Below are 14,661 nucleotides of genomic sequence, written 5' to 3' on the forward strand. Positions count from 1 at the left end.
CTGCTGTGTGTGCATGAGTGTATGTGTGAATGCATGCTTTCTTATCATGGTGTGAGTCTGCATAAATGTACGGACTGCTGTGTGTGCATGAGTGTATGTGTGAATGCATGCTTTCGTATCATGGTGTGAGTCTGCATAAACGTATGGACGGCTGTGTGTGTGCATGAGTGTATGTGTGAATGCATGCTTTCTTATCATGGTGTGAGTCTGCATAAATGTATGGACTGCTGTGTGTGCATGAGTGTATGTGTGAATGCATGCTTTCGTATCATGGTGTGAGTCTGCATGAACGTATGGACTGCTGTGTGTGTGCATGAGTGTATGTGTGAATGCATGCTTTCTTATCATGGTGTGAGTCTGCATAAATGTATGGACTGCTGTGTGTGTGCATGGGTGTATGCGTGAATGCATGCTTTCTTATCATGGTGTGAGTCTGCATGAACGTATGGACTGCTGTGTGTGTGCATGAGTGTATGTGTGAATGCATGCTTTCGTATCATGGTGTGAGTCTGCATAAACGTATGGACTGCTGTGTGTGTGCATGAGTGTATGTGTGAATGCATGCTTTCTTATCATGGTGTGAGTCTGCATAAATGTATGGACTGCTGTGTGTGCATGAGTGTATGTGTGAATGCATGCTTTCGTATCATGGTGTGAGTCTGCATAAACGTATGGACGGCTGTGTGTGTGCATGAGTGTATGTGTGAATGCATGCTTTCTTATCATGGTGTGAGTCTGCATAAACGTATGGACTGCTGTGCGTGTGCATGGGTGTATGCGTGAATGCATGCTTTCTTATCATGGTGTGAGTCTGCATAAACGTATGGACGGCTGTGTGTGTGCATGAGTGTATGTGTGAATGCATGCTTTCGTATCATGGTGTGAGTCTGCATAAACGTATGGACTGCTGTGCGTGTGCATGGGTGTATGCGTGAATGCATGCTTTCTTATCATGGTGTGAGTCTGCATAAACGTATGGACGGCTGTGTGTGTGCATGAGTGTATGTGTGAATGCATGCTTTCTTATCATGGTGTGAGTCTGCATAAACGTATGGACGGCTGTGTGTTTGCATGTGTGTATGTGTGAATGCATGCTTTCCTATCATGGTGTGAGTCTGCATAAACGTATGGACTGCTGTGTGTGCATGAGTGTATGCGTGAATGCATGCTTTCTTATCATGGTGTGAGTCTGCATAAACGTATGGACTGCTGTGTGTGTGCATGAGTGTATGTGTGAATGCATGCTTTCTTATCATGGTGTGAGTCTGCATAAACGTATGGACTGCTGTGCGTGTGCATGAGTGTATGTGTGAATGCATGCTTTCTTATCATGGTGTGAGTCTGCATAAACGTATGGACTGCTGTGTGTGCATGAGTGTATGTGTGAATGCATGCTTTCTTATCATGGTGTGAGTCTGCATAAACGTATGGACTGCTGTGTGTGCATGAGTGTATGTGTGAATGCATGCTTATCATGGTGTGAGTCTGCATAAACGTATGGACGGCTGTGTGTTTGCATGTGTGTATGTGTGAATGCATGCTTATCATGGTGTGAGTCTGCATAAACGTATGGACTGCTGTGTGTGCATGAGTGTATGTGTGAATGCATGCTTTCTTATCATGGTGTGAGGCTGCATAAATGTATGGACTGCTGTGTGTGTGCATGAGTGTATGTGTGAATGCATGCTTATCATGGTGTGAGTCTGCATAAACGTATGGACTGCTGTGTGTGCATGGGTGTATGTGTGAATGCATGCTTTCTTATCATGGTGTGAGTCTGCATAAACGTATGGACTGCTGTGCGTGTGCATGAGTGTATGTGTGAATGCATGCTTTCTTATCATGGTGTGAGTCTGCATAAACGTATGGACGGCTGTGTGTTTGCATGTGTGTATGTGTGAATGCATGCTTTCTTATCATGGTGTGAGTCTGCATAAACGTATGGACTGCTGTGCGTGTGCATGAGTGTATGTGTGAATGCATGCTTTCTTATCATGGTGTGAGTCTGCATAAACGTATGGACTGCTGTGCGTGTGCATGGGTGTATGCGTGAATGCATGCTTTCTTATCATGGTGTGAGTCTGCATAAACGTATGGACGGCTGTGTGTTTGCATGTGTGTATGTGTGAATGCATGCTTTCTTATCATGGTGTGAGTCTGCATAAACGTATGGACTGCTGTGCGTGTGCATGAGTGTATGTGTGAATGCATGCTTTCTTATCATGGTGTGACTCTGCATAAACGTATGGACTGCTGTGCGTGTGCATGGGTGTATGTGTGAATGCATGCTTTCTTACCATGGTGTGAGTCTGCATAAACGTATGGACTGCTGTGCGTGTGCATGGGTGTATGCGTGAATGCATGCTTTCTTATCATGGTGTGAGTCTGCATAAACGTATGGACTGCTGTGCGTGTGCATGGGTGTATGTGTGAATGCATGCTTTCTTACCATGGTGTGAGTCTGCATAAACGTATGGACGGCTGTGTGTTTGCATGTGTGTATGCGTGAATGCATGCTTTCTTATCATGGTGTGAGTCTGCATAAACGTATGGACTGCTGTGCGTTTGCATGGGTGTATGCGTGAATGCATGCTTTCTTACCATGGTGTGAGTCTGCATAAACGTATGGACTGCTGTGCGTGTGCATGGGTGTATGTGTGAATGCATGCTTTCTTACCATGGTGTGAGTCTGCATAAACGTATGGACTGCTGTGCGTGTGCATGGGTGTATGCGTGAATGCATGCTTTCTTATCATGGTGTGAGTCTGCATAAACGTATGGACTGCTGTGCGTTTGCATGGGTGTATGCGTGAATGCATGCTTTCTTTCATGGTGTGAGTCTGCATAAACGTATGGACTGCTGTGCGTGTGCATGGGTGTATGTGTGAATGCATGCTTTCTTACCATGGTGTGAGTCTGCATAAACGTATGGACGGCTGTGTGTTTGCATGTGTGTATGCGTGAATGCATGCTTTCTTATCATGGTGTGAGTCTGCATAAACGTATGGACTGCTGTGCGTGTGCATGGGTGTATGCGTGAATGCATGCTTTCTTATCATGGTGTGAGTCTGCATAAACGTATGGACTGCTGTGCGTGTGCATGGGTGTATGCGTGAATGCATGCTTTCTTATCATGGTGTGAGTCTGCATAAACGTATGGACTGCTGTGCGTTTGCATGGGTGTATGCGTGAATGCATGCTTTCTTATCATGGTGTGAGTCTGCATAAACGTATGGACTGCTGTGCGTGTGCATGGGTGTATGTGTGAATGCATGCTTTCTTACCATGGTGTGAGTCTGCATAAACGTATGGACGGCTGTGTGTTTGCATGTGTGTATGCGTGAATGCATGCTTTCTTATCATGGTGTGAGTCTGCATAAACGTATGGACTGCTGTGCGTGTGCATGGGTGTATGCGTGAATGCATGCTTTCTTATGGTGTGAGTCTGCATAAACGTATGGACTGCTGTGCGTGTGCATGGGTGTATGCGTGAATGCATGCTTTCTTATCATGGTGTGAGTCTGCATAAACGTATGGACTGCTGTGCGTGTGCATGGGTGTATGTGTGAATGCATGCTTTCTTACCATGGTGTGAGTCTGCATAAACGTATGGACGGCTGTGTGTTTGCATGTGTGTATGCGTGAATGCATGCTTTCTTATCATGGTGTGAGTCTGCATAAACGTATGGACTGCTGTGCGTGTGCATGGGTGTATGCGTGAATGCATGCTTTATCATGGTGTGAGTCTGCATAAACGTATGGACTGCTGTGCGTGTGCATGGGTGTATGCGTGAATGCATGCTTTCTTACCATGGTGTGAGTCTGCATAAATGTATGGACTGCTGTGTGTGCATGAGTGTATGTGTGAATGCATGCTTTCGTATCATGGTGTGAGTCTGCATAAACGTATGGACTGCTGTGTGTGTGCATGAGTGTATGTGTGAATGCATGCTTTCTTATCATGGTGTGAGTCTGCATAAATGTATGGACTGCTGTGTGTATGCATGAGTGTATGTGTGAATGCATGCTTATCATGGTGTGAGTCTGCATAAACGTATGGACTGCTGTGTGTATGCATGAGTGTATGTGTGAATGCATGCTTATCATGGTGTGAGTCTGCATAAACGTATGGACTGCTATGTGTGCATGAGTGTATGTGTGAATGCATGCTTTCTTATCATGGTGTGAGTCTGCATAAACGTATGGACTGCTGTGTGTGCATGAGTGTATGTGTGAATGAATGCTTTCTTATCATGGTGTGAGTCTGCATAAACGTATGGACTGCTGTGCGTGTGCATGGGTGTATGCGTGAATGCATGCTTTCTTATCATGGTGTGAGTCTGCATAAACGTATGGACGGCTGTGCGTGTGCATGAGTGTATGTGTGAATGCATGCTTTCGTATCATGGTGTGAGTCTGCATAAACGTATGGACTGCTGTGCGTGTGCATGGGTGTATGCGTGAATGCATGCTTTCTTATCATGGTGTGAGTCTGCATAAACGTATGGACGGCTGTGTGTGTGCATGAGTGTATGTGTGAATGCATGCTTATCATGGTGTGAGTCTGCATAAACGTATGGACGGCTGTGTGTTTGCATGTGTGTATGTGTGAATGCATGCTTTCTTATCATGGTGTGAGTCTGCATAAACGTATGGACTGCTGTGTGTGCATGAGTGTATGCGTGAATGCATGCTTTCTTATCATGGTGTGAGTCTGCATAAACGTATGGACTGCTGTGTGTGTGCATGAGTGTATGCGTGAATGCATGCTTTCTTATCATGGTGTGAGTCTGCATAAACGTATGGACTGCTGTGCGTGTGCATGAGTGTATGTGTGAATGCATGCTTTCTTATCATGGTGTGAGTCTGCATAAACGTATGGACTGCTGTGTGTGCATGAGTGTATGTGTGAATGCATGCTTTCTTACCATGGTGTGAGTCTGCATAAACGTATGGACGGCTGTGTGTGTGCATGAGTGTATGTGTGAATGCATGCTTTCTTATCATGGTGTGAGTCTGCATAAACGTATGGACTGCTGTGCGTGTGCATGAGTGTATGTGTGAATGCATGCTTTCTTATCATGGTGTGAGTCTGCATAAACGTATGGACTGCTGTGTGTGCATGAGTGTATGTGTGAATGCATGCTTTCTTATCATGGTGTGAGTCTGCATAAACGTATGGACTGCTGTGTGTGTGCATGAGTGTATGTGTGAATGCATGCTTATCATGGTGTGAGTCTGCATAAACGTATGGACTGCTGTGTGTGCATGGGTGTATGTGTGAATGCATGCTTTCTTATCATGGTGTGAGTCTGCATAAACGTATGGACTGCTGTGCGTGTGCATGAGTGTATGTGTGAATGCATGCTTTCTTATCATGGTGTGAGTCTGCATAAACGTATGGACGGCTGTGTGTTTGCATGTGTGTATGTGTGAATGCATGCTTTCTTATCATGGTGTGAGTCTGCATAAACGTATGGACTGCTGTGCGTGTGCATGAGTGTATGTGTGAATGCATGCTTTCTTATCATGGTGTGAGTCTGCATAAACGTATGGACTGCTGTGCGTGTGCATGGGTGTATGCGTGAATGCATGCTTTCTTATCATGGTGTGAGTCTGCATAAACGTATGGACGGCTGTGTGTTTGCATGTGTGTATGTGTGAATGCATGCTTTCTTATCATGGTGTGAGTCTGCATAAACGTATGGACTGCTGTGCGTGTGCATGAGTGTATGTGTGAATGCATGCTTTCTTATCATGGTGTGACTCTGCATAAACGTATGGACTGCTGTGCGTGTGCATGGGTGTATGTGTGAATGCATGCTTTCTTACCATGGTGTGAGTCTGCATAAACGTATGGACTGCTGTGCGTGTGCATGGGTGTATGCGTGAATGCATGCTTTCTTATCATGGTGTGAGTCTGCATAAACGTATGGACTGCTGTGCGTGTGCATGGGTGTATGCGTGAATGCATGCTTTCTTATCATGGTGTGAGTCTGCATAAACGTATGGACTGCTGTGCGTGTGCATGGGTGTATGTGTGAATGCATGCTTTCTTACCATGGTGTGAGTCTGCATAAACGTATGGACGGCTGTGTGTTTGCATGTGTGTATGCGTGAATGCATGCTTTCTTATCATGGTGTGAGTCTGCATAAACGTATGGACTGCTGTGCGTGTGCATGGGTGTATGCGTGAATGCATGCTTTCTTATCATGGTGTGAGTCTGCATAAACGTATGGACTGCTGTGCGTGTGCATGGGTGTATGCGTGAATGCATGCTTTCTTATCATGGTGTGAGTCTGCATAAACGTATGGACTGCTGTGCGTGTGCATGGGTGTATGTGTGAATGCATGCTTTCTTACCATGGTGTGAGTCTGCATAAACGTATGGACGGCTGTGTGTTTGCATGTGTGTATGCGTGAATGCATGCTTTCTTATCATGGTGTGAGTCTGCATAAACGTATGGACTGCTGTGCGTGTGCATGGGTGTATGCGTGAATGCATGCTTTCTTATCATGGTGTGAGTCTGCATAAACATATGGACTGCTGTGCGTGTGCATGGGTGTATGCGTGAATGCATGCTTTCTTACCATGGTGTGAGTCTGCATAAATGTATGGACTGCTGTGTGTGCATGAGTGTATGTGTGAATGCATGCTTTCGTATCATGGTGTGAGTCTGCATAAACGTATGGACTGCTGTGTGTGTGCATGAGTGTATGTGTGAATGCATGCTTTCTTATCATGGTGTGAGTCTGCATAAATGTATGGACTGCTGTGTGTGCATGAGTGTATGTGTGAATGCATGCTTTCGTATCATGGTGTGAGTCTGCATAAACGTATGGACGGCTGTGTGTGTGCATGAGTGTATGTGTGAATGCATGCTTTCTTATCATGGTGTGAGTCTGCATAAACGTATGGACTGCTGTGCGTGTGCATGGGTGTATGCGTGAATGCATGCTTTCTTATCATGGTGTGAGTCTGCATAAACGTATGGACGGCTGTGTGTGTGCATGAGTGTATGTGTGAATGCATGCTTTCGTATCATGGTGCGAGTCTGCATAAACGTATGGACTGCTGTGCGTGTGCATGGGTGTATGCGTGAATGCATGCTTTCTTATCATGGTGTGAGTCTGCATAAACGTATGGACGGCTGTGTGTGTGCATGAGTGTATGTGTGAATGCATGCTTTCTTACCATGGTGTGAAGTATGCATAAATGCTTGTTTACTGTCACGCTATGTTTTTCTGTGATTTTGCAGTACAATGTACAGGTAGATGCAGTGACTGTCCTTAGTGATACATTGATTTTCAATACTGTAAACCAGTGGCTTGCAGGACTCCGTTTTATGTATTACAGCATACTCTGCTTCCTGTCTCTGTAGAATCTTGGTACATTAATAAACGTGATTGAGGGTTTGCAGGGCTGATAATTTTGGGTGGATGTGGTGTGGGTCAGCAACATTTCCCGGGCCTGAAGAAGTAAAGAATGTGGTAGTCATGTTCTGTTGTGCTGCTAGGAGTGGTGCAGTGTGGATTGAGTGGGATAAATGGCCAGATGTTGCAAACTTACTGGTCATCTCAACTGAGTGTAAGCTGCATTATCTGTTAACAATTCTGGTTGCTACACTGGGGGAGATATAGGGCCTTTTTGTTTTCATCCAAAACTTTTGAGTCGTACCTGCTTTATATGTCTTTTTGGAATTCTGATGGATCGCTTAATAGGTGACTGGTCTTGAGTTTTTGCGCATGGCATATGTCAAATTCAATCTAATCCGTCTTAGAGACTTGTCTGTTTTTATTTTGAGTTTTGGTTCCTGAGCCAAATTGTGATCCGGTGATTGTGCCTGCCGTTTTCGTGCCTCTGTTTCCCTGCTTGTTGTATGTTGAGCTCTTCCACTGAATAGCTGCGGATTCAGCATCTGTTATGTGCTTGCTCCCCTGCCCCCTGGCTGTGCTTGCGGGCGAGCGATTAAGTATTGGCAATGTAAATGACAATGCCATTTATTTATGATTAAAAAAAAGAAAAAAGTCATGAGCAATGCCAATAGCTCTACCTTTAATAATGCCGAGACCATTCCATCGTAAATGCTTGTTAATGCTGTACCTTTGAATAATGAAATGATAAAGGCTGCATATGAAGTTCTTGGAACGAGAATGATTCTTGTCTTTACGCAAAGAGAAAAACAATTGTTCTCCCATAAGTCTCCCCTGGCCCCTGTGAATAGTAATGAAGCCACTTTGGGGCTCTTAACTTACTTAATCATGACTCGGAAATTCAGATTCAATTTCAGATGATATTTATCATCAATGTCAGAACTTTAAAATACTGATACTTGACACAAAAGACCAATACAAAAGATATAGAAAATTTTACAAAAAAACAACATCAAAACATGCATAAGCTCATGGAAGAAGAGTATCTTTCCACGGAGGCAAAGTTGGCCATGTTGAAATGAAGAATTCCTTGCCTGGACCTGACCCAGAAAGGCCAGTAGGGTTGAATAAAGGTCAGTCATTTATGAGGCAACTTTGTTATCAAAATGACTCATGAAACAGGTAAACACTCGGTCTGCATAAGAGACAGCAACATAAATAAATAATTCATACATATTACAAGTAATACTGAAAATATCATTAGATAATTAAAATATTCGTCTTGCCTTTCCTTTCTAACTTGTAAACTCTGAGGTATGACAACAGAAGACGCAATAATATCTTAAAATATAAGAGGATACAGAACACAAGTTCATGATTCATGTTGAAATGCGAAAGCACAGCATGAAACAGAAGCACACACAAGCATGCAAACCCCCTCAAAAGGTCAATGTGAGGCGTATATTAGAGAGGCACCATTGCAAGAGTCTCTCACACAGTCATACAGAACAGGTAGCAGGAGAGAACCCCTGCTATTCACACAGCTGAAGCACAAGCTTCACTCACACTAAACAAGACCAGCATGTACGCTTCAGAGACAAAGAACAACAGCAACAATAGTAAACTATACTTGAACTCACAGATACACACAATAGAGAGCGGGTTGTGCAAGTTTCACTCAAAGAAAACAAGTACAGGCAGCAGTGATGCAAGCTTCATTCACAGGCAGAACAGGTCCGGCGCAGGCAGCAGCGATGCAAGCTTCAGTCACTGGTAGAACAGGTACAGTACAGGCAGCAGTTGTGCAAGCTTCCGTCTCAGGCAGAACAGGTACAGCACGGGCAGCAGTTCAAGCTTCACTGACACACTCAGACAAATAGTGGTCTCCAGCAGAACAATCAAAGTTTGAGAAAAATTCAATTTTCAGTAAGAATGGTTCTCTACTGCAGAAGTACTGGAAGAACCGTGCACAGCCCCCAGCCTGAAGCCCCTAGTAGCAGGTCTTTAAAACATTCTTTGAACTTGTGTGAGAAGAGAGTGGGGAGCTGCCAGGCCACGCTTCTATCTTTCATTAGCCTGAGGTGGCCAGAGATGAACTCAGCTCATGTGTAACAGGAGGGTGGGAGGGTCATGTGTCACTCTTTCAGGGGAGCCATTACTATAGGCCATTGGTACTTCCTGCTCCAACATGGGATCTTGAATAGAGGCAGGGACTTTGGAAAGAGAACTGAGCAGTACTGAAGATATGGGATGACGAGGCAAGAACCTAGTGTTCGGGAACCCCGTCACAATAGCTCAATGAAGACAATTCACAGAACATGCCTGTCCTTTGGTCTTAACCCGTAACAATGGAACTAAACGCTACAAAGAGTGCCCCGTCAGTGAAGTCTCGGACCAACACATATCTGCAAAACATTATCTGACAAAAAAGAAGGAATTGGTAAAAGAGAATGTAGAGCAATTATCTAATTAATATGAAAAATAAGAATATCCTGACTGGGAACATGAGTGGTCTTAAGAAAGTAGTATTTCAAGAGTCTTGATCGAACCAATTAATTTTTCCAGAAAAAAAAACCCTCACAAAGAGTTACTTCCAAACCACAGAACTAAGCATGGGAGCTCTGAGGACCTCTGCCTTTGGCGTACCTCTTGCTGAGACGGCAGCAAAGCATAATGGAGAGAGCATTATTTTAACTCTTTAAGAAGCTGTGCACGAAAGAAACATCAAAGAAAGAAGTTGACAGGTGCCCCTGGAATCCGGGAAAAATCAAGAGATGAAACTTCAGACAGTGACATGGGCAGAGCCTCACGATTTGTTTTGGTCTGCAAAACTGATTCACAAGTGTTTTAGAATTCACAACAAAAAATATTTCAAAGTAATGATGGCTTACGGAACAGTTTCAGAAAAGGTGCTCTACCAGTGAGCACATCACAAACCATCCACTAACTGTTTCAAGTCAAACGATTGGAGCTGGTGACATCACGCCGCTCTGAAACACTCAAGAAGACCGCGTGAAAATTACAGGTGAGCAGCAGGGGGGAAACATGTTTTTGGAGGACCACGCCATCCCAGTTCACCAGTCTAAAGAAAAGAGGCAGGGAAGTGAATGTACACAGCAAAAGAAAGGAAAACTAGCTTGGTGAAAAGAAAACCCCTCAAAGTACTGGAGTAAGACAGCGCCAATGTTTAGGACAAGGTGATCACAAACACAGCTTTTAGGATACCAGACAAGCGGGTAAAGCTGGCTTCAAGGGAGAACTTATGAAGAATCTCTCGACTGCTTGCTGGTAATCTGCAAAGAGCCCAAGCAACACCTCTTCAGTGCCACTTCCACCCTTGATCCACAATGTCCAAAAGATAAGAACCTTGGAAACTTCATGAATGCCACCAGAAGCGCTTGAAAACAACGTGCAAACCTTCAAAGATCAGGGAAGTCACGGCAAACACCTTCGGGGGTCTATCCTGCACTAGTACTTCGGAAGGGACACTTTTCCTCTCAAATCTTTTATTCCATCAATATTACTGGAAGCTTGGAAGTAGGAAGAGACCTGGAATTAGAGAGGCTTTAAGCCTTGGATGATGCTCCTGGAGAGTCCTAAGTCCATTACGAGATACAGCGAGGCAACAGATTTTGGTGACATGGGCATCCGAGAATCTCTGCCGATTTATTTCTTCATGGAGACTACGCTTGGTTCTTATACATTTTCTTCCTCCTTCATAGGTTGTATGTGTCTGAATTTGACCCCAACTAAACCATAAAAAAATGCAAGATACTGAAGTACCGCCAACTGAAGATGACAAGAAGGCAATAAACAGCAACCTCAGTCGCACCTAACAGATGCCAACTAACACCTGTAAACCCAGGCAACCTACAGCCACATCAGCTATCAACACCTTCTGGTGTTAGGAACACTCTATGATCTGTGCCCCAACATCTACTTCTCACGAACAGGCTTGGAAGGTGTTTCAAGAGATGAACAAAAAAGAAACTGGTTCATGCATGCACGACAATGAGAGAAAATGGGGCGCTGCAGACACGGTTGACCAAACAATAGCTAGACTTGATGCCCATATGCGGTACACACCACCAAGAGGAGAAGGAGAGGGCAATGTCATGCTCTAGAAGTCTTTTGGCCAATGCCTCCACACTCCTCACCATGCACACACTGCACAGTGGCGTTCAGGTGCAAGACTGACATGACCAGGGGGTTGGTGCATGGTATAATCACGATTCGCTGGAAGTTAAGAACCTTCCCCAGATGGAGTGAGAAATCCAGTGTTGCCAGCAGCCTATCTGCGATCAGATCACTGATTAGGAGGAGAGCTGTACACCAGCAGTAGCAAGCAGTAAATTCAGCGATAGTGTCAATTGTCTGCATTTCAGGATTTAGTGATAGGCTAGCACCCTTGATGTGTAGCCCCAGAACAAGGATCAGACTATATGTTGACCTGAACTCGTTATTTCAGTTTTTTGTATATCAAAATCAGCAACAAAATAAACACAGTAACAAGGTAGCTCGTTTTATCCAGTCTCCAGGAGATTTTAAATGATGGTCGCTCAGGAGGTTTCTGTAAAGACATCATCAGCAAGTCATGTCACACCTCCAGGTTGAAGGAGTATTCTGCACGGACTCCTACAACGGAACATATAGCATTTTAAGTTGTCCTCTGTAACAAGAACAATATCTGCTGACTGAACAATCTTACATGGACGAGGACAGCTTTCCTGCAGACGGTCCTCTCACATGCTGTGTTTTACTCATTCTCTGGAACAGTACTTTCCTTAAGATGTTCTTCCTGCATTTTATGGAGGTAGCTCGACCTAGTGAACTGTCCTAAGGTTGAAGATGATGCTTTGACTCAAGTCACCCAAGTATTGAAATCCTATAAGATTGGCCACATTGTGCCCTTGCGGAGGGATCAGAAGCAGCAGGACAGCATCATGTTCGAGGTATATGAGCTACAGAATTCACACTTTGTGCATAGATCGCCATCTGGTGTTGGGCTCGGATTAAACATCATTTCAAGCAGCGGCACTGCACATGATCAGGACAACAGCTTCAGATGCACACTATTGATACCCTGAAATGAACATGCCTTCTTTGTGCCGACTACATCTCTACCGAGGAAGTACTAGGCTGGCAACAGAGACAGACATTTATCAATTATTGTAAACTTCAGAGAAGGTAGACGACCAACAGAAGATCGGCAGGCTGTTCTTAAGGCATCTCCGGGTGCTTTCAGAGAGGAGAACACGGACGCTCCACCTTTTTATAGACAAGTTGTTTCATGTGAGGTCAAGGTTTTACATGTCAAAGTCCTGGAACTGACCTGAAGTTGTGAAAAGATGTAAAAATACACAGGACAAAGACAGATAATTTGACTGACTACTTGTAATGCAAATGTCATGTAAACGGGTAGCATGAAAACCTCCCTGATTATGAGATACACCCACCAGCTGAAGGTTTATCATCTTAAAAGTCTCTTTTACTATTGTACTGCTATAGCCACACAACACTGGCTAGATCAAGGGCGACAGCACTGAAAGCTTCTCTTTGAAATGAATGAAGGAACCAACTCTTTGGTCTCTGATACCCAAATGTTTGAAGGAAATCAGAAGTAGTGAGGTGCTGCCAATGGGAATTACAAATAGCGAAAACATCACAGAGACAGATGTTCTGGAATTCCCCCTTATTTACTGAAGAGGCATTTATGTATCTCTGGCTGGCTTGAAAGTTACACAGTGCCTTACTGGCCTCTTTGCTAAAAGGACATTTCACTCTCAATTACAGTTCACATATCAGTGAGCTGCGAATATGGCATCCGGGACCAATGCTTCTCCCGCTTGGTTTTGTTTGCACCTTCTAACAGGGGGCTCGTGAACGCCAAAATTCACAGAGGAAGAGATATTTAAGGCTGTTTCTACATGTCTTATGGATGGACGAGTGTGGGATCTACTTTCTCCGTGCAGCGCCATTGGCTTCTGAGCATCAGTAGCATATAGTACAGCATCAGGTGCAAGTACACCTGCTGTCAAAGTGATCAATGAAATGTGGCCACTGATCACACTGAAAATACCTAGACCTCACTCAGCGATAAGGGGGAGGTAAACAAAATCCAGTTTGCTAAGTTCTTTCTCATGCACCAGGAATATATGTTTAACTCCATAGGGCTATATTCATCTCCTGGGATCCTACTCCTCACTATAAGGCTGACAGAAGTGTTGTGATAGGGGTTCACCAGGGGTTTATTAACTATAAATGTACCAACTTACAGTAAATGAAACAGATGCAACACATTTGTTTTCATATTAACCCCTTTCTGGATTTACATTGAGGGGTCCAGGTTCTGGGCTCTCCGCCTACAACAGACCTTCACACGTGGACAAGTGGTCTGTCCCATGCTGTAATGAGCTTGGCTCTGAGGTCACAGACACCACAGGTACCACTGTTTCACACAAGGAGAGGCACAGCACACAGGCAACATTCACGGCTATCACAGAATCCTTCTAGGAACATGAATCACTGCAGCAATCCGACGAGCAGACGGCTGACTTAAGAAGGTCGTCTAGAGCGGAAACAGATACATTTGCTAAAGGACTTTGGCATTTCGTAGAAAACTATATTCTGTCACATACATCTCTTACTCCAAAGAAGGGCTTTGAAGTTGCCACACTGCTGGCCCTTCATTCACCTAATGCGCCCCCTATGAAGAGCGAGGCGCTCAGTACAGGCTGGTCTTCTTCATGATGCGCAAGAACTCCTGCTCGTTCACCTCGCCATCTCCATCGCGGTCAGCCTCATCGATCATCTCCTGCGAGACACCAGAGGAACAGGCAAAAGATGAGTAAGGTAACTGGGACTGAAAGAGAACAGGTCACAATGCAGGCGCCTAAATCATGCTAAAGTACTTCGGCAATTAAAACAATCAGTAGAATTGAATGCATAAAGGAAGGAGAAGCAAAGATTGAAAGGAGAGAAAGAAGCAGATGAAGCAACTGGGATTCTTGTCCTAGGCAACTGCTCGTCCCAACGCCTCTTCTCCTGCTGCATTAAGTGGTGTCAAGAACAAAATAGTGACAGTACTGTATCTCTAGTCAACACAACCTATATATAGAGCACAATCCATCTCCCTTCCTGTCCTTACACACACGCCCTGGTCTGCTGTTTCTGGACAAGGCAGCTTTGACACCACACAAGTGGTAGCAACATTGCAAACAGATGTCAAGACAATCACATTTTATCTACAAACCATGTTTATGTATTTTTCTGGCATGATAGTTTCA

The 14,661-nt window shown here is 44.4% G+C and overlaps 1 protein-coding gene across 1 annotated transcript in view; it reads right to left on the bottom strand.

Annotated features, from left to right (window-relative positions):
- Positions 1-8,281: 8,281 nt before the first annotated feature.
- Positions 8,282-14,661, bottom strand: part of CETN2 (centrin 2) — a 43,709-nt gene continuing 37,329 nt past the window's right edge. Inside the window, exon 5 of the mRNA XM_086942210.1 lies at positions 8,282-14,189. Coding sequence (XP_086798336.1) covers positions 14,100-14,189 — 90 coding nt within the window. The 3' untranslated portion in view covers positions 8,282-14,099. The remainder of the gene's footprint in view (positions 14,190-14,661) is intronic.

The sequence above is a fragment of the Lissotriton vulgaris genome, chromosome 10 (assembly GCF_964263255.1).
Source record: "Lissotriton vulgaris chromosome 10, aLisVul1.2, whole genome shotgun sequence".
NCBI classification, from domain to species: Eukaryota; Metazoa; Chordata; class Amphibia; order Caudata; family Salamandridae; genus Lissotriton; species Lissotriton vulgaris.